This window comes from Acanthopagrus latus, chromosome 10 (genome assembly GCF_904848185.1).
Source record: "Acanthopagrus latus isolate v.2019 chromosome 10, fAcaLat1.1, whole genome shotgun sequence".
NCBI classification, from domain to species: Eukaryota; Metazoa; Chordata; class Actinopteri; order Spariformes; family Sparidae; genus Acanthopagrus; species Acanthopagrus latus.
The window spans coordinates 5,613,082-5,639,885 of record NC_051048.1 but is presented as its reverse complement, the minus strand read 5'-3'; the positions used below and the strand labels follow the sequence as shown (position 1 = coordinate 5,639,885).

Genomic DNA, 26,804 nt, shown 5'->3' with positions numbered 1-26,804 from the left:
TTTTTGACTGAAACACCATTTGTATTTATGAATAAAAGGTTAGAATTCAAAATAGTATAATAATAATTATCATACTAAATTAACAAATGAAGCAACATACAATTGTTTCCCTGATGATATTATTACATTTCTGTAGTTTGCTAAAAGTGTTATTTTTAAAATACTTGATAAGCTACTTTCAGCGATGAACATTACAATTAGACAGCCATTATGTTTTTATCATGAAAATCTGCCCTTTGTGCTTTTTGATGAACTTTAATATAGTTATTTAGTGTTACCTTAAAAATATGGGTCGCCATTTTCCATCATGCTCTCACTGTATGTAAAAAGTGGCCTCAAATACAATTAACTTAGTCTCTTTTAGTGATTTATCAATAAGCTGATCAACAAATAAATACAAGATTTTGATAATCAAAGTAATCGAGTCAATCACAGCATAAATAACTGCAACAGCTGTTAAATTAATCACAATCTAGCCTTATAAATGTGAGTATTTATCAAAACAATTGGATATTATTAATCCAAGTGTCCTGATAATAATTACTAATAAATGATAATACCAATTATCAGCCAACAAAAACAGACATGCGTTTAAACAAAAAGGATCACAAATATTGTAACTTTTCCTTCAAAATTGCTTTATTTATTCCCGTAATTTTTCAAGCAAAGTTTTTTATGATTCCTTTTTTTTATATTAATGTAATTAAAAAAAGATAAAACTTGGGATCTTTTTTTGTCTTTATGTACAAGCAAGAACACAATGTTTAGGAAATAACAATGAACGTAAAAGAATCCCTGCACGATAACACTGTAAAAAAAAAAAGAAAAAAGAAAAAGAACAAAAAGCATAAAATGTGGAATCAAACACCTCTAGATTACAGCTCCGTACCTTAGCAACAAGCTCACACACAAACACACACACACACACACACACACACTCTCTCTCTTTCAGACACACGTAAAGCAGGATGTCTGCAGGTTTAGTTCGGGTGTATGATGAGGTGAAGAGTTTCAGGGCACGAGCTCACACCACACAGAGGAGCCGGTATTCTCATCAGAAGGAATGGAGAACACCAGATACAGTCATTCATACGATGCGCACACACACACACACACACACACACACACACACACTTCTTTCAAAGTGACATCTGACAGCATGCAGTGCAGTGGTTCTCTCGAGTGCGTCTAACAATACTGACTTTCAAATTCTTACAATCTTTCCAGTCTCTAACACTAACGTGACTCCTCACATGCAGTCCAACACGGGGCCAGTTTATGGCACGACACAGAGAAGACGACCGCCGACAGTTTCCTCATCAGCAGCGGATCTCCATTGACATCACAAATGCGTTAAATGTGGTGCATAGAGACAGCCGCCCTCTCTTCATGACAGCAGAGCGCACTGCCCGTGTTTCACATTGTCTGCAGATAACGATATGTGTTGCTTTAATTGTAAATCATTTCCGTCATTTGTTAGCGGCAGATTGTGGAGCAGCGGGTGTATGGAAGCCCATTTCTACCAAGAAAAGATACAAAGATGGTGACTTTGTAAAAATTAGAGATACTTAAATGTGACCTTTTATCCATTTGAGTAAAAAATTACAATTTTTCATTATTATTATTATTATTATAATTATTATCATCATTATTATGATGAAGGTATGAGTGATTCAAGTAAAATAATTAACTTTTTACATAAAACTTCTAATGTATTTGCTCATAATTTCAATCTTTTTGACATTATCTATAATCATTTTGCCGAGATAAGTCATGTGTCTTTCTTCCCTTTTAATTTCCTTGACTTTGTATGTCAAAATCCAGAAATGTTGTCTAATTATTAGCCTTTTTTTCTTATCAGTGGACCTTTAATGTCTTAAATTTGACCTGAGTCAGTCAAAATTACTCTAATAATTATAATTAAAGGCGTTGTAAGTCACAATTTTGACTTTCAATCTTATACTTTTTACACAACTGTCCCATCATTTTAGGGAAATCATCAAGAAAGAGATTTATCAATAATTTTGCCCTAGAAAGTCAAAATATACAAAATTGTCATTTTGACAGAGAGACTTTAATCAAATAATTTTGATTTATCGCAGAAGTTTGACTTGGTATGTTTAAATCTAGAAATTCCATCAAATAGTCGACTTTTCTTATAAACCTTAAATAATAAAACTATCTAAAAAAAAAATGGAACTAACCAAGTAAGCACTTTTGTTTTTACGTACTCTCTAATAATAATAAAGAAAAAATAAAATCCAACATTTTAACTTTGGAGGTGAAATTTATCATCAAAATCATGAGATAAATCCAAATTTAGAGAATCAGTGATAATAATTAAAATGTTTGTGCAGTTTTATTTTATCACGACTAACTTCTCCTTTATGCTTTGTTTACTTTAGCTGGTTAAAATGGGCCTCCACACAGGGGAGAAGATTCTGAGAAATAGCAGCAAGTTCAGACAAACAGAAGAATTTGTAACTAATTGAGTGTCACTCAACTTTGAACTTCACCATTGATAAAACAAATTCTGAGGTAAGAACGGAAACCAGGACTGATATGCACTTACATGATAACCGTAATTCTTCCTTTGATCTCGGCACAAAAACTTGCAGATTTTCCTCAAATGAACCACCGAGCGGGTTTCAAACTCGAGGTGTTAATGTTCCAGTTTTTAAACGTAGAATTGGAGTAAACATAAAGGAGGAAAAAAAACAAAAACACACTCAGTTCAGACATTCAGCCGACTCTCAAAACACTCACATCTGCTTCCACGATTCATTCTGTACAAAAAGCAACCCTGAGTCTCGTCAGTGGAACGAACGCTCCGTTTTCTGGGACGCCTCACAAAATCTTCTCATTCGCTGGTCCACCGCCCCAAACACACCTGACACAACACTGGTCCCTTTCTCCAACAAAACCAAACCTCCTTCAGGTGGATGACTCTCACACACAAACACACACAAACACACACACGCATACAGTTAATCGCGCTAGTTTGTTTTTGCTTGTTCGTGGAATTGTGTTGGCATTTCTGTAGCTTGACAGTAGTGGAATGGAAACTCTTGTCATGACAGAAAAGTGTAAAGATGAGAGGAAAAGGGCTGTGGGGGGGTGCGTGTCGGGCGTGATGACTGACGCTGCAGCCAATGACGGTCTCTCTCTTTTTAGGAGCCCATGTCCCCCAGAGCTCACAGGGTTCTTCCCTCAAGTCTCCCTTCGCTTCACTTCTGCGTGATCGGTTGCCTCTTTATCGCTTTCTCTGTTCGTCCAATCAGGAGTAGATGGTGATGACTTCACTTCCTCCACCTCTGACCAGCAGGACGCGCTCCAGCCCTTCGGTCAGAACCTCGAGGAACTCCATGTCTGGTCGGGAAGTTAAGGATCGTACGACGTTGGGAATGAAAACTCGACCAGCACAGAAACAAAACTATGTATACGTGTAAACTCAACGTAACATCACCTGTTGGTTTGTGGACGACCATTTTGAAGCCTCGAGCTTGATATTCTGACAGTCACCATCTTGTTTTTTCATCCATAACTAACCATTTTTGGTCAGAAGGAGGATCTGGGGAGGAGCCTAAAAACAAAAAAAATTAAGGAAGGGTCATTATGTCACCCATACTTTCTTTGATGCCAGACCGTGGGGTTAGCTGTATTGAAGTCTATGGGAAATGCCTCCAGGATTTTCTTATTGACATGTTGTTCTGTGCGGCATGTTGGGTTTGAGTGTGTTTCTCCATGCATCTCCCACAGACTTCAATACCACGGTCACCACAGTCTGGCACCAAAGTGAGATTAAGTGACATATTGACCCTTCCTTCTTTTGTAGGTTCCTTGATTGGATCTGACTGAGAACCTGAGAACAATCATACCCTTTTAATCATCTATTTTACTCTAAATGGGACCATAATTTACTAAATGAACATCTAGCTGTGTTGAAGAAGACTTGAAACTAGAGATTGAGACCATAAACTCATCAGGAAATTGTTTACTGTGGTCATTAATCAGTTTTCTCATCAGAACACATATGATCTGACTTCTTTCTTCAACCGGTGGAGTTTCCCCCTGCTGGCCATTAGAAACAATGCAGGATTGAGGAAGACTCAAACGTGCTGAAATGACTCTCTAATCTGGTGGAATAAGTGAAAATGTAGAACTCTCAGTGTTGAGGATACAGTTTTCATCTCCGTCGGGGTTCCTGGGGGGTCCCGGCATGTTGAGGAGGACGAGTCGGGCGTCGTGGGATTTGTTGACGATGACCTCGTTGAGCTTGACGGCGGTGTGCATCCTCCTGACGTTGGAGTGGTCCCTGAAGAAAAGCGAGACACGTTTAACAGAAAATTAACCACGATGGCAGAGAACGCCGCTCTGAATCGATTGTCTCCACTCACGGCCTGATGCTCAGCATGTCTCTGAAGCCTTCGGGTGTGGAGCAGCCGGAGTGCGTGGCTCGGTACTGCGAGGTCTTCTCTTTGGTCCAGGTCATCTGAACTCGACGGTGATGCTCGGAGCTGCCGCCTCCGCCGCTCGCAGGCCTGTCTCGCTCACCGCCGTCGGTGTCGTCGTCGTCGTCCGAGCCGATGCTCGTCAGCCGCAGCATGGAGTTGCGGTCTTTCACCAGCTGGGCCTGATACGATACAGAGACACGAACACGTTGTTTCTCATCTCATCTCAAACCGTTTCACAAGATTATTCCATGCCTCCCTCTCGCTGCTCTCCCTTCCCCGACTCTTTCCTTACAGTTTGATTCTATTTGTACTGCTGCTATGATGACTTATTCCCCTCGGGGATAAATAAAGTTTTCTATCTATCTATCCATCCATCCTCCTGTCTCTCTCTCTCTCTCTCTTTCTGTCTGTCCCTTTGTACCTGTCTGTCTGTGTTTCCTTTGGAGGTGTTTGAGCTGAGGACTCCAGTATTCCTGAACCTGGGGGAAAGATACACCTACAGACAACACAAGGTCACCTAACCTGCTAATAAATAACACAGGCTGGAGATACTCTAGCAGGTTAACTACAGGGACACAACGACATTAGTGCCTCTTTCCTGGAGAGACCAGAGTCAAATGGCTACTGAGACTCAGAAGTGAGCAGCGAGAAGGAGAAGGAGAAGAAGAAGAAGAAGAAGAAGAAGAAGAAGAAGAAGAAGAAGAAGAAGAAGAAGAAGAAGAAGAAGAAGATTATGACGAATGAGGTGAAGGAGAAGAAACTGAGGAAGAGGAGTTGAAGGAAAAGAGAAAAAGAAAAAAGAACGAGGAAGAGATGAAGAAAGAGGAGAAGCTGACGAAGAAGAGGAAGAAGCACAGGAAGATGTAGAAGAAGAAAGGAGAACCTGAGGGAAAAAAGAAAAAAAGTAGACGAAGAAGAAGCAGTAGCAGAAGTAAGTAGTAGAAGAAAGAGGAAGAAGAATAGTGGATGGAGAGCCAATAACAGCAGTGAACTGTCTTCACTGCTCTTTTTAAAATCAGTCCATTCAGAGAAAAGATTGTTTAGTAAAAAATAAAGAACAAAAAAAAAAAACGCACATTTGACTCAGATCAGCATGTATGACAACTTTGTGAACTAAATGTATTAAATTATTGAATCCTTCAGATAAAGTGCTGAAACTGAACATTTCAAGTAAGAATGATAGAAATTAAAAGAAATGATAAAATGAAAATGAATCATGAATATAAATCACCAGATTACTGGATGGTTTGTAGCAGCCATGTCGTTGTACTGGTGAATCGAACAGATTGATAAATGAGCACCGGGAGTTTACAGGCCGACTCAAACCATCCAGACTTTGTGTCTTTCTCTGAAGGACTCAGGAGGTGTTCACTGATCTATGGCCACTACGTCTAAACTGCTCTACATCAGACTGCCGACGCTTCACTACCGTTTAACCGGTAAACTTACGTCATCAAAACTCCAGCGTACCCGCTGAGGAGACCAGAGGTGGAAGGACATGACATGAACTTTAACAATGAAACTGAACAGAGACGGTGTTCCTACTAAAACTCATCAAATAGAGTAAAAAAAAAAGAAATCTTTATTCCTATTAAACTCCTAGCCCAAATAATCATCCTGCTCTCAGACGCGTATCAAATGTTCCTCTCACATAACTTGATCTTTGGTTATGAGTAGATCTAGTGAAGTCTAAAACCCCCTTTTTAACTTTGTGTTTAATGTGGAAATCATGAAAGAAACAAAATATCTTAAAGCCAATATACGGAAACATCTTTTCCATCATTTGTCAACTTGAATAATTTGCCCAAAACAGGGGCATAATAATAATAATAATAATAATAATAATAATAATAATAATAATAATAATAATAATAATAGTCAATATCACAACATATATTTTTTATATTAAATCTGAGACAACAATAAGATTTCCACAATACAGTAAATCACTTTCTAACAGTTTTACAAAAAGACAGTGTGCTTTTGCTTTTTTCTCTCTATTCAACTAAGTTTAAATAGCCTCTACAGTTTACACTAAAACTCATCAACTCACAGCTGCCCATAACCACTGACCTCACCTGAGACCTTGTAGCTCCACCTGCCTCCTGCCTACTGCTGCTGCTACCAGGGTTTCCCTGATAAAATGATGCACGACAATCACAAACAAAGCAGACGAGGTAAGGTCATTGCTAAAGACGTGTAGCAGAAAACTGTTGGTGGAGACAATTCAGTGATCTAGTTACTGTCTTGGCTGTCCATAAGCAAATCTACGCCCTGGCTTCACACGCACAGTCAGAGCAAGGATTACCTCTCGTTCCCGGTCGGATTTAGAGAGTCGCATCTGTCTGAGCATCTGAGACCTCTGCTCCATCATCAGGGTCCGCTCGTAGGTGTAGGCGCTGATGTCGCTGTCGTGCTGAGAGGAGGCGAGAGAGAGGAAGAGATAAGAAAACGATGACAGAGACGAGGAGAGTTACACTGTTAGATAACTGTTAAGGAATTTGTTTGTGAGTGATGTGAGGATGTTTGAAATGTCTTGAAAAGAACATTTAACAGTTTTTTATCATTTAAAATGACATTAGTGCACTGAAACAATACACTTTGCTGGAAATCTAATAGTCATAAATCTATTTTCTGCTTCATAATCTCTAGAACAAACCGACCCAACTGGTAATGATCATGCTGATAATATTTCACAATCAAAACAAGTAAAAATGTCCTCAGTGTGAGCAGCGTACCATCTCAACCACTTCCACCTCAGCCTCGATGCGTAGGTGATAGAGGAAGGTTGCCAGATCCTTCTTCATCTGGATGGAATTATCCTCCATCTGAGCCACTGTGAAGATTCGCATCCCACACTTACGCCACACCTGAGGAGGAGAGAACAGTCAGACAAAGCGATTAGAGATGCAGCGATGCAGGAGAGACAATTAAAAACAGACTAAAAAACGTAGAAAAGGGGAGAAGCGCTCTTACCTTGTGTTGGCGCAGCAAGAAGGGCAGCAGCATGAGCATCCCGCCGTCATGGACGATCCACCAGACGTCGATGTAGCCCTCGGTGCAGGGCTCGCTGTTGCTGGGGAACAGAGAGATGTTTTTGGGCACCAGCAGGGCGAGGTGAGCTGCTGTGGTCACCCGCACTGTGTCTGGAGGGAAGAGAGAGGGCGCTGTTAGTCTGCCAACTCTGAAACCAAAACCTCTGAGATAAGGGACAGAAAAAAGAAAAAAAGAGTGTGGTTTAGATTTGCTTGACTCACTGATGAAGGTCTTCCAGGACTGGGGGTCCTCGCTCTGCCTCCAGGCGTGAGGCCAGCCCATCACCACCGTGTTGGGTTTCATTCCTCCCAGGCCGCTGGACTGGATCATGTGGCTGATGCCTTCCCGCGGCTTCTGAGCCACGATGCACTGACAGAAGCCCTTCACACGCTCCTTATCCATCAGGTGTTTCAGAGTCTGAAACAGGAGACAAGAAACATAGAATATTTCGTTCTTTCATCTAATCAATGAAACACAAAGAGGAACACCAAGTCAATAGTTCCCACCTGCTCAGCGGCGAGGGCCTCTCCGTAGCTCTGTAGGAAGTTGCCGGAGACGACCGTGCCGACGATGGTCAGGCCCTTTCCCGCCTTCAGCTGGCTGGCAAACGTCAGCAGGCGAGGAGACTTGACGTGGGCGTCCTCGTCCAGTTTTAGTAAGACCAACACCTGGGGCCTGGAGAGGAACGAGCGTGGGTTAATGGATGTGGATTTCAACAATGAATAACTGCAAGTGGTCCAACAGAACGTGCATTCAAAATGGTTCTATCAGTGTAAAAATGACCACAATAAGCATAGTTATCATCTGATTTCTGTAAGTAGAAATTCTGCATTTTGTTGAAGTGCAATCACTCAAAACGGCGATGTTATAATATGTAAAAATGATCCAGATGATGTAAAGCAGTTCTATGTAGTGAATGACATGTATGCTGAGGTGCAGTAATGATGAATTTTGTGTCAGCAGGGTTCAGGACTGTTCAGGACTGTACCTCCAGTTTTTGGTGTGCGGTGGTCCCTCCTCCAACCTCAGGAGGGCATAACGGGCAGCGCTGAGCGAGAGACCGCGGATCCCATCCCCCCACTCTTTCTCCGCCCTGACACACACAGATGCATGGAAAACATAAAAAATACACTCTGTGGTATTTACTGTTACCTCCCCTGAGACACACACACACACACACACACACACACACACACCAAAGTGATAGACTCTGGAAACAGACACACAGACACTAAACACACACTTTTACACACACCACCTCTTGACCATGCTGTACATGTACTATCATGTGAGGGAGAATGCATCTCCATGGCAACGTACCCGTGGTACTCAATGTACTTGTAGATCATCCCGGCGATCACCATGGCAACAATTGCGTAGTACCAAGAGGATATGAACATGAGCGCCAGGCAGATCGTCATCCCCAAAAATGACAAGGTCCTGGACACACCAGAGGCACAAGTCAGTATTTATCTGTGTGTGTGTGTGTGTGTGTGTGTGTGTGTGTGTGCGCGCGTGTGTGGTAGTACCAGTGGTAATAGGAGAAGCGTGGCCTCCAGTTGGGCGTCCTCAGGAGGGTCTGGAGACCACAGGCCAAGTTCACGAACAGATAACACATCAGGAAGAACCTGAAATGAAAAAAGAAATAATTAGTGAGATACTTGCCATGCACACACACACACACACACTTTACACACACACACAGCTGTCATATACATACATTGTGAGGATGGGAGCCACCAGGTCCAGCGAGGCGATGAGAATCCCAAGCTCAGCGATCAGGGCCGTCAGCAGCAGGGCCCAGGTCGGCTCCCCGTTGGCCTTCCCATGGCCGAAAACCTGCCACCAACAAAGAGTTAAAATATTGATTTGCTTTTGACGTCAGACTATAATTTCAGGATTTGTGAAGATGAACAGATTGCTGGTTTTTAGATAAAAGACAGGAGTATTTTACAAGAAAAGATTGACTTCTAACAGTTTAACTAAAAATAGCAGCCTTTCAAATATTCATCAATAAACAACAAAAAATAGAAACTCAGTTTGCTACAAAGTTTGGTTTCTCAAATCTGTACAGTGGTGAAGCCTCTTCCTAAACAAAGCAATAAAGGATCTCTAAAAAGAAACCGGTAAGCCAAGCCGAGTCTACCTTTATCTCAGAGCAGACTCGGGGTTGTACCTTCTACTTTGGGTCGGGTCATGTGTGAATAAACCGGCTTTAAATAAGCATCTCTCTGAAGTCCCTGTAATGAAAATGAATGTTTGCAGCTCTTACCCGGAGGAAAGGGATGATGTTGTCCTTAGCGATCGCCTGCAGGAGTCGGGGAGCGCCAGTCAGCGACTGGAGGCCAGCGCCGCATGTTGAGAAGAAGGACCCGATGACAATGACCCAGGGAGAGGGCCACGCCAGGGTCCCCACCACCAGATTCCCTTTAACAGAGTCTCCAAACCTGCAGTGGAATAACAACTTGATAACCACTCTCTTCCTCTCACACATAACAGGATCAATATATATACAATCAGATACAAGAGCAGATGTACTGACTTGTCTCTGAGGACCACTCCTTCGATGCAGGCTCCAAACAAAACAACGCTGGTCAGATCTGGATGGACGTCACTCAGGATAACAACACTCAGCAGGCGAGTCAAATGAAATGCATCATAAGTGCCTCTGAGAGATAATTGCACTATTAAAACGAGCAATCAATCTAGCAAAACGAGTGCCTAAAAAGATGACATAGATAGCTCCCCAGCATTCTGCCTGAACAGTTAGCGGGTAGTTATTTAACAGACGTTTCTGCACCTGGAGATTATAGCCCTGTTAGAATCATGAAAGGATACAGACGATGGAGGTGGTGAGGATGGCCAGAATGGTTCCGATGGGGATGGAGCGCTGGGCGTCTTTCAGATCCCCTGACCGGTTTGAACCTGCCATGATTCCTGAGGAAAAAAAAACAAAAAACATCATTACAAAAGCAGTGCTAAGAGTAGACAAGTGTTGACATTCTCAATAAAATAATGAAGATCAAACAGAAGTGCACGGAATTGAGTTTAAATTTAAGGTGTTGAGTGAATCCAAGAATAGATGCCGTGAATAAAAGCAGCTGTACCTGAAGCAACAATCAATACCGCGCCTACCTTCTTCCTGTCGATAAAGCATTTTTCATAACAGAGCAGAATGGAGTTACCCTCCGACACAGCTGGTGCAGCTGTCCTCACCTGTGACAGAGGGGAAGAAGATGCCCACTAACAGTGTGAAGGAGGTGGTGATGTCAGCGAACACATAAGGCTGATGAGTGGAGGCCGGGTGAGCGTCCAGAGACGACTCCAGGGAGCCTTTCTCCACCACGTCCCCTTTGCTGAGGTAGGCGCTCCACAGGTTCTCTGTGAGGAGGAGATTTTATCATGTTAGTGCGGTTATCCTGTAGCTGTCATCTGCTTTCTTTCTGCGAGCTGGCTCGACAAAACCAGAAACCCCAGTCAGAGTTAATGACAGTCACAACGGTGGTTGCACGCTCCCATGAAAAAAGGCAGTTTAATGCGTCATTTACTCGTCTTATGGACAAAAATGGTCGATTGCGTGCTGACAGATTCAGTCAGGAGGAGCAGGTTGTTATAATGGAGAGCAACGAATAAAAATACGAACTTGGAAAAAATCTGCTTTTAGCTTTAATGTCTCAGCTGCCTGGAACTTCTTTTCAGAGTACCCTGAAACACTTTGATACCATTTAGTGAATTTAAATGCATTACTTATGATCATTCAGCTTCTGTTTGTACCTATTTTAAATGAATTGTTCTTACATACACGTACATCTCCATCACTACACGGCTACCTGTTCAAATAAGTGTCTTCAACTAAAAAGAAAAGCAGCAGGCTGGTCGGTAGCGGTGACTAGCAGTCAGAGAAGCGGTTGTAAGCGTTCTTCCGAACAGCTGTATTATTGAAGAATGTGCGTTGAATAAGCTCCACCAATTCATTAAAACAAACATTTGATTTCCTGTTAATTCTTCACAGTAAAAGCCCATGTCAAAAACTCACAAGACTCCTGAAGTGGCTGAAAACCAACCTTTTTTTTAGCTAACCCCACAACCCTCAGGGCTCTGTGGTTACTTTAATATGGTTATGTAAGCTTTGTACTGAAAAGTGCCACATATACAAATATTGTTTCACCATACAAACACACACACTACCTGAAATGACCCCACTGGCCAGACCGGGGATCCCAGCGATCTCAGAAAATGTGTTGGAATTGAAGTATTTGTCGCAGGAGGCGTTGAGCTCTGGGCCCTCACAAAAAAGCTTCCAAATGCTTGTAGTCTCATTCACCAGAGCAGGAACTGGGCTGGGGTCAAAGGTCGGGCCCACAGTGCCATTTTCTAACAAGAGGAATACAGTATGTCAAAAAATAAATAATAGAAATGGTTGTGAGTGAGCAGGCTGGTGTGAGGACACGCTCCTACCATTAGTTATGGTGAAATTGGTCTCAACCCTCTCTGGCTCTTTGATCTGCAGCTGGATGAATTTAGCACATTTGTTGTCATCAATTTCGTGGCCGCTGATCGTTCTGTTTCCCAGCATGCACACTCTGTGGATGAAGAGGGCTATTAGTCAGGCAAAAAAAAAAGGTTTTGGTCTTTGCTGTATTTTTGGAATAAATCAATCAACACTTACGGGAATTGTGGCGGTTTGAAAGCGGAGACCAGCGCTCCGACATAGATGGAGACGATGGAGACGATGACGCAGGCCAAGAAGATGGAGGCCAGTTTGTTGACGTACTTCACTCCCACAAAGACCAGCAAGGACATCAGGAGGAGGCATATAGAGCCGTAGACCCGCATGTTGTTCAACATGGCTGCTCCTTCGCCTTCAGGATGCTTTGACTCAAAAATGGCTGCCTTAGGTGCTATGTACATCTGGGAGATGAAGATGAAACAGAGACAATCGAAACATTTTCAATTGATCTTCACATCGCCATGGTTAAATATCTTAATTTGATCTGAATTCAAATTGCAGGGCAGGGTGAAGATAAACCCACCAGAAGGATCTCGATGGCTCCAAGGATGTACATGGCTCCAGCAAAGGTGGTGCCCAAGTAGAAACACAGGCCCACCGCCCCCCCAAACTCTGGACCCAGAGAGCGACTGATCATGAAGTAGGCGCCTCCCGCTGGAGGGGGAGGAGAAAGAGAAAGAGCAAAAAGAGAGAGACAGAGCGGGGCAGGTTGTACATCAGGGTTGGAAGAAGTGGAAATGGAGAGGGAGAGAGGGTAAAGGAGGGTGGCAGAAGAATAAGAGATGTGGAAAATTATAGACAGAGAAAGAGATGGTGGACAAGAAGAGGAGATGGGACATAAAAGGAGAGAGAGAGAGGGGATGGATGTTAGTAATATTATGATGTAAGGAGGTAAAGAGAGAGAAAAGAGGACAGCTGATGAGAGAAGTCATCCTATGCTTGAAGAAATAAGCATAATGTTCTACATGACACATCGGAGTAAGAAGACAGAGCAGATCTTTGGTCAAATCGTATCTGCAAACCACTCAATACTGTTTTTGTTCACTTGAAGTAAACTGCATCAGTTATATCCTCTTGATTATCTTCAGGGCTGGGAATCAGACCTCAGTACCTTTTTGGTAACGGCTACTAAAACATGTCCAAGTATCAAATATTGAACTACTGTTTACTACAAGATGATTTAATGTTGAAAAAACACTTGAATTTTCTCATACGGTCCATTTCTGCAGCACCTCTATTCACCCTCTGTCCCCTCCTGCAGTCTCCTCTGATTGGTCAGCTCCTACAGGCCTGATGGTTTTTGCAACCATGGCTGCTCTGGGGGGCGTGGCTGAGGGCGGGGACTGTGTTGTTGTGACATCACAATGTTACAGAAGTCCCAGTGTCTCGTTTAAAAGGCACAGTTTCTGAATACAGGTTGTGTGCATTTCTCTGTGAAATTAGCGTTTTGATACATTTACTGTGTTTATATAGTACTTAAACCTTCTTTATAACGGAAGAAGACAGGGAGGTGTCACTTTCTACAATATGTGACTGTAAGAATAAGAAATATGTTGATTAAAGACATGTTACTGTAGGTATAAACCCCATTATGGAAAACCCATCATAAAAAACCCAGCCCTTCACATGTGATACTCAGAGTGAGTTCAAAGAAACAGTAAGTGTAACTTGCCGATACAATTTGAACCAGTTTATAAAAACAGAGCACATGAGGGAATCATACCGTAAGAGAAACTACAATTTCATTACTAACTGTGAGTTCAGAATTCAGTGTTTGGTTTCCAAAATGCAACCCGATAACCCAAAAGAAAAGCACACACGCAGCTCCTGTACATTCGACAAACACGACAAAATTAATGTTAATAAAAGAAAATGTGCGTATGAATGCGATGGCTGAAACTGACTGAATGCTACCAAATACTGTCCCTTGAAAGCTTTCTACACATCGGTGGTGCTGAGCTGTATTCAGGAAGCCAAACACTTTTGATTACTTCTTACATTAGCTGCAGTAAACTACACACATTCAGTATTAACTACCATCTGTAGACTAGATGGTGAGAAAGCATGAGAAGCTGTTCAGGTGAGAAAAAGACAGCATGGAATGAGATGATTGATGCCAAACTGGACATGTTAGATTAATTCTCTATGTTACCCAGGGGGTTTTAATTCTATGGTCAATTATCGAAATGTCACATGCCAGTGGAAAATATCACACTACTTTGACATTTGAGATATTCATCTAGAGGCGTTCCAGTGAAAAGGTAAAGTCAATGGCAGATAAATATCCTGGGGATTTGTTTTAATGTGTGTACAGACAGACAGGGAGAGGCAGACAGAGGGAGAGACAGGACAAACAGAAATAACACTCATTAGAATAAAACATGAACTTCAGCAGCACGGACAAACTGAGGGAAAAACAACCTTCACATGAACATCCGCAGGCGTCACAACTCAAAAATGGCCGCCATAAAAGGATTGATTATCGCAGAAGAAAAGGTTCAACTAGCTGTGTGAGAGCAAGTGAAAGAAAGGCTTTAAGGTAAGCCTCGAGTTCAGGTCAGGAGCTTACCACAGCACACCAGTGCCACTTCGTCCACATGTAAATCGAACGGATGAAAGAGAAAGAGTGAACGTGAATGAATACCTGGTACGACTCCATTAGTGGCGATTGCGCTCATCGATATTGCGGTCAACATCGTCTGCAGAGAGACGGACAGACAATAAATTTAGAGATTTACTCTCGCCTTATTATTCCTGCATGCCAACAACTCCAGGCACTTAAATACTCACACAGCAACAGCATATGAAGACGATGCAGAGGCCCTGCAGCACCCCGGCATTTCCCACCACCCAGGTCAACCGCAGGAACAGGATGACACCGAAGATGTTCTGGAGGCAGGGCAGGTAAACGCCCATAAACGTCCCCATCTGTGGCGACTGGAAGGTGGATGAAGCAGAGAGAAGCAACAAAAATCAAATGTTTTAAAGACTCTATCTAGACTTTTATTTAAACAAGATGTCAATTAATACTGACTAAAATTCATTTTGTTGTTCATATAAATCGTAGAAACAAGCTTAAACTGGATGTGTAAAATATTTATCCAATACTTCCGGCTTCTAGCCATTTCAACATTTCATCCATCACATTCTCTTAACTATTAATTACATTTATCTATCTATTTCAGCTGTTGCTAAGTTATGTTTAGCCCTTTATTTCAACCAGTCCTGCATTACTTTTAGCTTACCAATTTGACAGCATTCATAAATAACTTTTAGCTTATTTTTTAAACAATATATCCACTATTTTTTGCAAACTATCTAGACTTTTCTGCTTGGCGGCCTGGATTATTTCACACACAGACTCTCAGATCGTACTTGGTGTTAAGGTGTCACAAGTGTCTTCGGTTGGTGGGAAGTGTGTACTGTGCTGCCAGCTTCTTGTAACTGGTGGTTCACAGTTTATGCGACAATAAATGTACTAAAGATCAGCTGCGCACCAATTTGTAATCCTCTTTGGCTCCATTCTTTATTATCCCTCAACACAAAAATGTGAAACTGTCTTTTTTATAGTTCAGATGAGCAACACGATCTTTCCACTACCCGCTTCGGCTACCTTGCAAAGATTCCCCCCCGGGGGGAAACACGAACCGTGGTTGGTAATCACTGCGTCTCCCCACCCAGAGGCACCAGACTTACGTAAATGCTTACACTGAACACACTGTGTGGCCAGAACAGAAGATTAAACATGTTTTGGTATCTCAGCCAGTCTGCTGGCAAACGTGACCAATCCTGCAAAATGCGCAATCAGAACAGGGTGGCAGTAGTAAATGACTCTGAACCACCACAGCAGACTGTCTTATCGAGACCAGCTGGTTTCTTATCAGCAAGGATTGCAGTTCAGACCACGGTCGCTCTGCGCTGTACTTTCACTTCCAGACGCCGAGTCAAGAGGGTAATAGTGGGAGACAGAATCTGTCTGTCACAGTATCTCAAAAGGCCAGCTGTTAAAAGGATGGATGATCATTTCTCTTGATTCTTAGGCTTTTGATTTCTTTATAGAATTTTTTTTTAGCAACAGAGATCAGTTCAATACATTCACTTTTTGAATAAAGTACCACTTGAGCTCACATCTCACCGTCGACAATTAGGTGCAATGATACTGTATTGTCAAATTAAATACATGTAACTAAACACTGTTGGCTGTCATTCAGTTTTTTTATAACACCCACCCAACCCCTCATATATTACTTAACTACCATACAAAAGTTACTTCAGGACATTTCCTACTGGGATCACAATCGTACCAACTATGCAGCTGCTGCACCACCAGCGTACCCATGATCATAATCTTGGTTTGTGATCGCTGCGGTGTAAGAAAACTGTAGGAAACAAAGTGCATCTGGGATCGTGCTCTAACTGTACAGCACATGGGGTGTTATGTGTCATGAGCATCCAAATCAGTACATCTAAACAGAAATAACGTATAAAAAAGTATGTATTGTTTGTTTAACTGTATCGTACATTTGTCAGTATGAATTCTAGGGAGTGTCATCATCTTAAAATGTTCATATGATGTACTGTTGCTGCACCTTTGTTTGTCAAGTGCCTTACTGTGCTTTTATTTGTTTACAAGGTGTGTTTACAGGTCACACAGGGTCTGATGTACCTTGCTGGCTTTCTTCTTCTCGCCGATGCTCTCAGCCTCCTCGTGCTCCTTGGCGCCCTGCGTCAGGTTGGTGTAGTTGGCCAGGCGATTGAGCAGAGACGACACCTTTGGTCGAGTGTCCATCTCCTCCTGTCGTGTGAGAGAAAGAACGGGCAGAAGGGAGGAGAGATAGCCAGGGGATGTGAAATAAGAGGAAGAGAGGGAAGGAAGGAAATAAATAATAGGGGCAGGGAGGGAAGAAAGTGGAGCAAAGACGAGGAAAGGTGGAGGAAAGAAGGGATGACCAGCACAGAGGACGGCAACAGATAAAAGCAAAGGAGATGGAGGAGAGAACGAGGCACAGTGAATGACTTGTTAAAGAAGTGGGAGAGAGAAGACAGGGCTGTTTCCAGGGAACTTCGAAATCTATTAAAAACCTGAACTGATCTGCACCCACCAGCCAAATGCTGGTTTATTTTTGGCTCTAATTTAGCAGACACTTTGGCGAATGAACAACCATGATTAGGAGGGTCTGTTTCTGTCCATGTACTGTACACATAACAAGGACACGTTTTCATGAAGTCACGAAACAGGCTCACGAGAATAAGTTTCTACCTGCGACACCAGCTGAAGTTTACAAGACATTTAGAACACAAATGCACATGATAACATTTTCTTTTGGCGTTGTGTTTCAAACCTCAAACAGGGCCAAGTTTCTGTCGTAGAAGTCATCGTCATCCACCCCGTGAGTGTTGTTGATGTACACACTGGAGATTTTGGAGTTTCCATCACCTGGACACAAAAACAGAGATAACGAATTGAAGGAAAGCGGGAAAAACATCTTTCAAGGACATGTTTCCAAGTCCTACATCAATTCACAGGTGCCCGCCGAAGACTAAAACAGATTTTGCTTGCTGCAATAATTCCTCCTGTTCATACAGGCCAGTCAGTGATCATCTTCCAATCCAAGTGATTCAAAATCAAGTTTATTTCTCTCTGGACAGTTTAATTGTTGAGGGATACTAAGAAAAAAATTAAGTAATTAGAGCTGCATCAACTAATCGTCATCTGTTAAATTAAGCCCTAGTTTTTGATAATTGGTTTGTCTATTTAATCTGTGTGAGATGGACTTGAAAAATTGTGAATCTTTCCCCCCTCCATCACCATAGCAAGGTGGTGGTGATTCTCGCTGAGATTAATTCAAACTTTCTCTCTCCCACACACGGACACACACAGCTTGATGCGACGGCCGCCGTGTCGCCGGTTCAGCTCAGTTCCGCCTCAGTCAGCACAGACCACTGCATCAGCAGCACCTGAGTCAGCAACATCACTTCCCTCCCTGCTCCGCCACACTCACGCTATCGGCAGCAGGCGGCCAGATGCACTGTCACATTGAGCTGAAGGACACTTACACGTGAGGCATTGTTTTGTTAAAACATATATGCAAATATTTAAATAAAAACATGCATTCTGTTTGGTTGGTGGATTGGCAAACCATCTCTGTAATCTTGAGCTGAAGTATGTTCTCTCTGAAGGATTCCAATCTTTTCATAGTTTGATCTGACTATTAAAAGTCAGAATTAATATCCTGCAATCATGTGTCAGAGTCATGTTTCTACTTTCAGCCATAACTGGAGCGTTTAAATATATACAATTAAAGACAATCGTACGATTTCTCTCTACGTCTCTGCTGTTATTCCTACCCAACAGCAATGTGTCAGACTTACTGTTAAGTTGGGCGACATTTAAGATTTTATTTTGTTTAGTTGTGGCCCAACAGGTAAATTGATAGAAGTTAATTAAATTGTATGTAACCTAGTGAGTGATGGATGGGTTTTCTACCAGGAAGTCATTTTTAACAAACATTGTGATCCGGTCTGTAGTCGAGACAAACAGCTCTCTGATGACCTAGCCTCTAAATCTCAAAATGCATCAGCAAACTTTTACTATCTCACCAGCAAACATCAGCAGGTTGTTACACGCCGAGAAAAGAAGTCAACAGTTGTGTAAAGGAAAGAAAACTACCAGCATTTGGCTGGTGGGAGGCAACTTCCCATCCTGTTTGCAGTCCCTTATTTGGCCAAAGATAGCGAGTGTGAAACTGACTCCACACCAGATAAACAACCACCAACTGGTGAGGTACCAAAAACATTAGTTACTCAGCTAGTTTTGCTCATTTCTTCTTAAAAAATGTTAACTGACTGATGCTTTGCAACATATCTATTGCATACCTCTTGTCAACACAAGCTCCGGTAACTTACAAGTTACTTCTTTGTACACTGAAACACAAAACAATAAAATGTGTTTTTTACATGTGGGACTTTCCTGTGGTATGTTCGAGGCCTAACCTGTTGATCAGGACAGGCCGGAATCACAGTGACAGCCACAGCATCTTGATGAAATCGACTCTTTACAGCTGCAGTCTGCGTGGACAGCTGCCTGACTACGGCTTCACCTCCACACAACACAATCCTCACTGTACTTCATCTGACCTCTGTGCTAATTTGGACATAACATTTTAAGGCAGCATCAATCAGCCCTAGCACCGTGTTTCCTCTCAGTCAAACCCAAGCCTAATTCCTTTAGTAACACAGATGTATTACATATCGCAGAATCGCTGTATTATGATCGTGCATTATCCTGAGTTACACCGTGATATCCATCCCTGACCCGGAGTCACCTCTGAGTTATCGCTGCAGACAGAAGTAAGCATCCTGTCCTCTCCAAATGAGCTCACGCTGAGCTTAACACAAGGGAACACAGCTGCGTGAGGGAAGTCCTCCACCTGAGATCACATCTGAGGATGATGCCTTTTTCTCTGCGTATGTGTGAGCAGCCAGTGAAGCGGGACAGCTCCCGGAGTCGGGGGCTGCGCGCGTGTGTGTCTGCGGACGTCAAATTCAATCGCTAACTTTATTGGTGCCATAAAACACAATGGATCACAGAGCATTTGACCTTTCTGAAAATAACTCCCCGTTCCTCCGCCCCCCCCACCCCATCGCCTCTCAGGATCTTGACTCATTCACTTCAACAGCAGCTACAGCGTTTTTTTTTCTCGTCAGCACACTGCGTTTCTATTTCAGCCGAGACAACTGCTGCGCACTCCGTGTCTCCGACAGTCTACCTCTTTGTTTCCTCTGTACAAACAACCGCAGCATCACACAGCCTGATCGAAGCTCAATCGGATTAACCGGCTCGATTTCTATTTATGGAAAGCTTATTAAACAACGTGGGGCATCCTCACTACTATGCAACCACTTAAGTGGATCAGTGTTGCTAATACAGCTACATCTCTCCACAGTTATACTGCCCTTGTTGAGCCAGTGAATCAGCGCAGCTATTCTTAAACACTTCGGGAAAGTGAATTACTGTACGACAACTGCACAGGCCACAGCAGTGAGAAGAAAACGTTCTCCTCCATTTCCTCATCTGGATTTCCACGCCATTCATGTCAAACTGGAATTACTAGCTTCACATCTGTACCCGTTAGCCCCGTGTGAAAAGGGCCCCTGCTGTCGGCTACCATTAAATAAAGACCAGAATCACCGTAGGTGGGCCGATGACAGCAGTGAGGGAAGTGAAACCTACACTAGCTTCACAACAGGCTTACATTAAAGTCCTTTTATTGTTCCCACCAGTTGAGCAGTTGCTCATTTTGCTGTACAGCCCTCATTTAGGCAACAAATCGAGAGCTTTATGGCCCCAAACACCATAAAACACACTTGAAAACACACCGTTGAACTTGAGACGAGAGTAAAGGATACATCTAAAGAAAAAAAAAACAAAAAAACAGCACTTCTCTTTTGTACACAGAGCCACAATACACAGAAATGTGTGTGTCTAAAATGTGTTTTAACTAAAATGGGCACAATGAGATGAATCCACAGACTGACCGCTCCGAGCAGCAGCATCAGGATCACGTTTGAAATCTGAGTAAAACCAGAACTTGTGTGATGTAACGGCAGGAAATTGCATGGCAGCCCCTCTTCTGCTTTATTAAATTATACCACGAGATGCCCGAGGACTTAAGACTCATTTCTATTTCCGCTTGACACCTCCAGGTCAGGGATATTCAAAATCACACGGTGAGCCCATCACCTGACCCACTGCACCTCATTATACCTGCTATGTATTCAGTGAGCTAACACTGAAGGCCCTTGTGTTTTTTTACAGAAAACTGTTAAAAGTGTATGCAGAATTAGTCTTTCGAAACTCCTGATCACCATGTACTCATGAGTGTACGGACAGCTATCACTGGAGTACTTTTCTATGGTTTCTGAGTGGATTTGTGGATGTTTATCTGGAGATAACGACATGATCTGGAATTGTACGTACGGCTGAATCTAAAAATATATGTAACATGTCAATGTGGTTGGACTGGACCCAGAATAGGAGAGATTGAGGACCCAAAATATGGCAAACTATCATAATCACGACAATGTGACATTTGTTGGGGTCCGTACCGAATAAACATTCAATTACATCAACCTCTGACTGACAACACACCCCAAAAATCTAAAAGCAGATCCAGCTATGTAATCTTGCTGGTGTTTTCATTACATTTTCCCCAACTGCCATCGCCTGTTGTGCAGAGATTTCAAAGTAAAATCGAATGACTACATGGCAATCAGTCAAAATGCAGCCAATCAAGAGGTTCAGCTGTTCAGGAAGTTGTCACATTACATGCTTTTGTCTCAGCCAATATGTCATGCTAGAGGAGCGGCTGTCTGAGACGTCTCAAATATACAGTACGGATTACACTGTGGATTCACCGTCTGTAGTGGGATTACATTAATCAGAGTGACAGGCTGGTATGCAGGCTGGGTGTGTATGATGTGCCTTTTATTTCAACACACAAGATGCACTTGATGCCATCATTACGTCTGTGAAGCATATGATAAACACTTGCCTTATAATGTTTAGCTTGATTTTAAAAGGACACCACGTAATGTTTAGCTGAATGTGTGTGGGTGTGTGTGTGCTTCACCTTGGTCCACGCTGCTGTGTTCAGGCGTGTCGCCCCCTCCTCCTGCCGTCCCGCCTCCAGACACCTCGCTGAGTGGGTCGCTTCGATTGACGCTCTCCCTGGAGCCGAATCGCACGCGGGCGCCGGAGCGGGAGCTGATGTCAGGCGACGTGTCGGACAGCCCCGGGAGGTCCTCCGCCTTGGTGGGCGTCACCGTGAAGCGCACCGATGCCATGGCAGCTCGCTTGGAAAGAGCAGGGGGGGAGGGGAGGGCTGTGGTGTGGGATGCGGCAGGTAAAGGGGTTGGGGAGCGGTCAAGGACTAGCGGTGCTGACCCGAGCTGAGCAAGGCTAGGCTAGGCTATCTCCCAGGTGATGCTGAGATGACGGCGACCTCTACAAGGTGTTCTTTTGCTGCTGCACTTCTCCATTGAAGCAAAGTGGTTGGCTGCCACCAGGCATGTGAAAGGAAATCCTCTGAGTTTTGATAATCTTTCTGGTTCTGTCAATTTAAAAGTGACACAGACACAGAAACACTTCAATAAAAAAAAATGTGTGAATGTTTAGTGTGCAGGTTTCAAGCAGCTACCAGAGACGAGTACACAACCACAAAAAGGCAGAGGGTGTGTTTCTACCTACTCTATGTTTTTATTTTATTCCAAAGAGGAGGACTATGGCTCAGGGGTCACATAGCAAATTAAAAGTCCTCAAGTAATCGCGACTAAAATTTGCCTGACATGCACTCTGGAGATAAAAACGTCTTTCTTCTGATGGCAGGAGAAATGGCACCGGTGCAGTGAGGGAGAGGGTGGGAGATGATTGTGAAAGGGAGAGAAAAAAATAAAGCAGAAATTAGTTTACACAGCAGAAAAACTGGACTTAATGTTTGTTAAAAGCAACACACGTGCCTTACAGAAGTTACATATATGGTGAGTTAAATTACAGAAATGCAGCACTAATCTTCATGTAACTGTATCTATAACATTTCACACTTTAATAAAATCTCAGAAGATCTTATGCTAGTATGTAGGAGTTGCATGTCGTCATGCAGCACTTGAGTAATGTGTTTACTTGTACAGATAATCAGTTCAACACGCTTCTACAATGATTTCTCTGTAGTACCAGAAAAAAAGGAAAAAGCAGCACTGTTACTTTAGTTTGTGGGTAAAAGGTTGAAAAAAAAAGTGTTTCGACCCAATAAAAAGGTCACTACACCTTTTCATTTCATTCACATTCCCTTTTGAGGCTTCCTATGACATCAACATATCATTTTATAGTGAACAAACCAAGCTTAACTAACTCTAGGTACATTTTGACAGGGGTGTTATCCTTCAACCACAACATGACACCTCTTGGAATGAAGGAGGCATAAACCAATAACCAGAAAGTGCAAAGTCAGCTACGGGATTGACTCCGTCGCCTTGGGGGAAAAAAGTAACACGACAGGTGGATGTGGCTGAATTGTTGTTTTAGCCCAGTTCATAATTTAATTATTAAGGGAGAGCGGTTCCAACCGGTTGTGGCGTGGCTGCTGGCTGTTTGCTCTCGCTCTGCATGCTGAGACACGGCTCGTTTCCCTGTTTTAAAAAAAAAAAATGCTGCCTGCCTCTCACACGCTATCCTTCGCGGTCCGTCCACATTCACAGACAGACGGAGGACAGACAGATTACTCAACTAGAAAAGCATCCCCATTATTTGCACAAAGTTCAAGCCATGTTTAGCCGAGGTCGGCTCGGCTCGGCAGGGGAGCTGATGCCTATCCCAGCATGCTTTGTGTTTGGGGAAACACCCCCCGGGAGGTTTTTTAGTCAAACACAGTCGCACCTACAGGCAATTAGGAATCATCAATGCAGCTTAATGGCAAACACACCAGAGAGAACCAGGTGGTGGCAGGAGGAGAAAACACTTAAAGTAACAGTTCACCCAAAAACACAAATTCAGCCATTATCTTTTCACCCCTGTGCTGATGGAAAGTCGGGTGAAGTTTGGTAATTCACAAAACACTTCTGGATCTTTGCAGCAAAACAGCATTTACAGCATTTTCCTAAACAACTGAAGTAGATGGGGATTTGTTTAAAAAACGTTTAAAAAAAAATCCTGAAAAAAGTAAAATGGCTCGGCCAGGTGTGATCCAAGTCACCCCAAACTGATTTGAAAATACATTATTTATACTGTCTAGTACACTGACTTCAGACACAGTGTGTATTAATGCTTGTAGTTCAGAAGCTACAGTGAACATTTCAGCTTTAAATCGGTTGTAAATCCCATCGTTCATTCAATCAATACAGTATCTCGGTGCTTCCGGCATCTTGGATTACACCTGACAAGCTGCATGAAACCATTTGATGTTTTGTTTTTTTTCCCCAGTTGCTTTTGTTGTCGTCTTGCTCTGAAGTTCCAGACATGTTTTGTGGACTTCTGTGACTGAACAGGCTGCATTGTTCCCATCACACCCAAGTGTCGTCACACATCTCAATACAGGCCAACGTGGTATGTTATCCAGCACGGGTATCGTATGACGTTTCTCTTGTGGGCATGCCCTCTTTACAACTGTAGACATTTCCAACCTTATTCTTGCGGCTTGCATGCTGTTACATCAGATTCGGTAACTGTACATCCATCTGTGTCCACTTCAGGTCTAAGGGTTAATATTAGAGCAGAGCATGCTGCTGAACATTTTGTTCCCCTTTACCTTTTTTTATAACTTTATGTTCATCTGGCATCTTGAACGTAGATTTTCAGCCTCACGGCACATAAATCATGCTGCATCATGATTAAAGGTGAACTACGTAGTTTTGGTGAAGAAACTGTAATCAGAGGAGAAAGATCTTCATTGACAAATGTTCTTTTTTCATGCCTAAAATAAGCAAATTAACACTTTTTTTTTTTTTTTTTTACATTTTCATCGCTGAATAAACTGACTTTAGAGGATAACACAATTTCATACCATTTTGCACTGTCTATATGTGGCGGACCCTGCCACCTTTCTAGTCTGAAACCTTGTTTTCCTCTGTGAGCAGCTTCTTTACTAAGTTTGTATTATTCACCTCATTAATATGTTAAACATTAACAGTCAATGTTTGAATTTCTTCTCCACAGTGCCCGTTTAACTTAATCTTAAAAAATACCAGGGAATCAATGCATTACGATGTGTTATCTTAATGATGGTATCTAGATATGCACCTGATATTACCTGGTGCTGTGTTGATGATGAAGCTGGTATATTTTGTGTGTGTGTGTGGGGGGGGGGTTCTTAAGTTTCATCTGGGTTTAATGAACACCAAACGGCATTCAACATTAAGTTCTCCTTTTTCCAGCAGTATCAGAACCACCTGCTCCTAATGTCAACATGCTGCAGAGCACCAGGGCTCAGAGCCAAAACAAGGCTGCTAATAGTGTGTATAACTAAAGTACACGGAGTCAAAATGAGGGACCTGGCTGTCTCTCACCCTAGCTGTCAAGTCTCTGTCACGGAGGCTCGCGTTAATGCAGCTGTAATCAACACGATCCAGGAAGAAGCATACCAAGCCAAACACGCCTTTAACAATTAGGATAAACACGGTCTAATTAGTCCCGACCTGCAACTTAACCGAAGCTCTCGGTTCACTGGGGGGATGCTCGCATGCTAACCGCCACTCAGTTGCCGTTGTAAGCCAATTAAGCTAGCTATAATAATTCTGGCTCGAACCGGTCAGCAAACACCTCCCGATATTAAATAAACGGAGCCGGCGTTGCCACAAAAATCGTTATTATCAGAGTGCGTTTGGACCCCAACCTTGGACAGCGTTTTTTTTGGTTTTTTGGTTTTTTTTGTCCTCATAAAAGGAATGCGGCATCTGCGCGGAGCTGCGGTTCCAGCAGGGTTCAGCCGGGGAAACGCTCTCCAAGCCGGCTAAAATCAGAAAGGCGCGCGGTCGACTTGGGATAAACTGGCGGGGTGAATTAGCCTCTCCTCTGACAAAGTTGTCGGGTTTTTTTTGTTCAAATTAAGCGGCGCATGGTGAGGAGCGGCGTGTCCGGCGCTAAGCCATCGCTTTGCGTGGCCACAGGTACGAAGGAAGGGGGGGGAGCGGTCAGAGCTATCGGGTGAGGTGAGGTGGTCGCTGCTGTTCGGGTACAGCTAGCCGAAGCTAACGTTAGCCAGCGGCTAGCCATGCTGATTAACTCCGCGGACCTCCAGCTATTCCACTGACAGCGACAAATGCCCACTTAAAATCCCCAAGCCGACATATTAGTCACATTAAAGCGCATACCTGGCTCAGGTTTCCCTTGAAGAACGCCTCCACCATATATGGCTGTTTTCAGTTACATCTGGGAACATTTGGCTCCTCTCTCTCAGGTTCTCTCGGCACTTTTCTTTTTTTTTTTTTTTGTCCAACCGACCCAACAAAAAACATGCGAGCTCGTCCGGCAGGTCCTGCTTCCCTTGCCGTCGTTCCAACGGTTAGCGCATGCGTGATGACGAACGACGCGTCAACGCTACCTGGGAAGTGTAGTTCTTAAGTCAGACAGCCAACTAGCTCTGCTGCAGCAGCTTCTCAGTGCTACCTGGTTAAAATGTATCACTCAGTAGTTTTGTAGAAGAAATTGAAATATACTGTTTATGATATCAAGAACACAGTTTGAAGCTAGAAAGGTGCCAGGGTCCGCCAAATACAAGTATAAAACAGTATAAATTGTGTTGCCAGTTTGTTTATTTATTCATAAAAACAATTGGTTTATTTTATTTGTTTAGGTTTGTTAATGTCTTCTGATTGCAATTTCTTCCCCAAAAACTACATAGTGCAATAAACACTCTTTTATCAGACTTTAAAGGACAACACAATTTCATACCGTTTAATTTGTTCATATGCGGCGGACCCTGCCCTCGTTCTGCTTCAAAAAGTGTTCTGGGGACCTTGTGTGCCTCTGAGAACAGCTTGTTTATTCACTCATGGAAAAAATAGATGTTTGAGTTTGTATTATTTTCTCATGAATATGAGAAATATTAAAACTCTGAGTTTTAATTTCTTCTTCCAAACTACATAGTGTCCCTTTAAACTTTGAGACAGTGGTTTATCCATTTATTTCATTTTATAGTCTTTATTCGTTATATCTCTAATTGTAATTACAAGTTACTAGTTAGTGGCATCGTTTACAGTCCAATCATTAGATATGATATTAGAGACACTATGGCCATTGTACTGTGTGCACT

At 42.8% G+C, this 26,804-nt stretch overlaps 1 protein-coding gene across 7 annotated transcripts; it reads right to left on the bottom strand.

Annotated features, from left to right (window-relative positions):
* Positions 1-601: 601 nt before the first annotated feature.
* LOC119027141 (solute carrier family 12 member 6-like) lies at positions 602-26,804 on the bottom strand. 7 transcript variants are annotated; one of them, XM_037112055.1, is made up of 29 exons: positions 25,864-26,804; positions 22,250-22,377; positions 21,633-22,112; positions 17,343-17,437; positions 16,667-16,795; positions 14,791-14,937; positions 14,645-14,699; positions 12,524-12,654; positions 12,160-12,401; positions 11,949-12,073; positions 11,679-11,864; positions 10,707-10,871; positions 10,329-10,427; positions 10,033-10,090; positions 9,763-9,937; positions 9,211-9,329; positions 9,020-9,118; positions 8,811-8,930; positions 8,479-8,583; positions 7,997-8,165; positions 7,712-7,907; positions 7,431-7,600; positions 7,193-7,324; positions 6,763-6,870; positions 6,533-6,589; positions 4,876-4,950; positions 4,398-4,633; positions 4,182-4,315; positions 602-3,369 (listed from the first exon to the last, which is right to left on the bottom strand). In XM_037112055.1, exons 3-29 carry the CDS (start codon positions 21,844-21,846, stop codon positions 3,278-3,280), a joined length of 3,633 nt encoding a protein of 1,210 aa, XP_036967950.1. In that variant the 5' UTR covers positions 21,847-22,112; positions 22,250-22,377; positions 25,864-26,804; the 3' UTR covers positions 602-3,277. The 7 variants fall into 7 exon arrangements, with proteins under 7 accessions (XP_036967950.1, XP_036967949.1, XP_036967951.1 ...); XM_037112054.1 differs by having other exon boundaries at positions 21,633-22,377; XM_037112056.1 differs by having other exon boundaries at positions 21,633-22,374.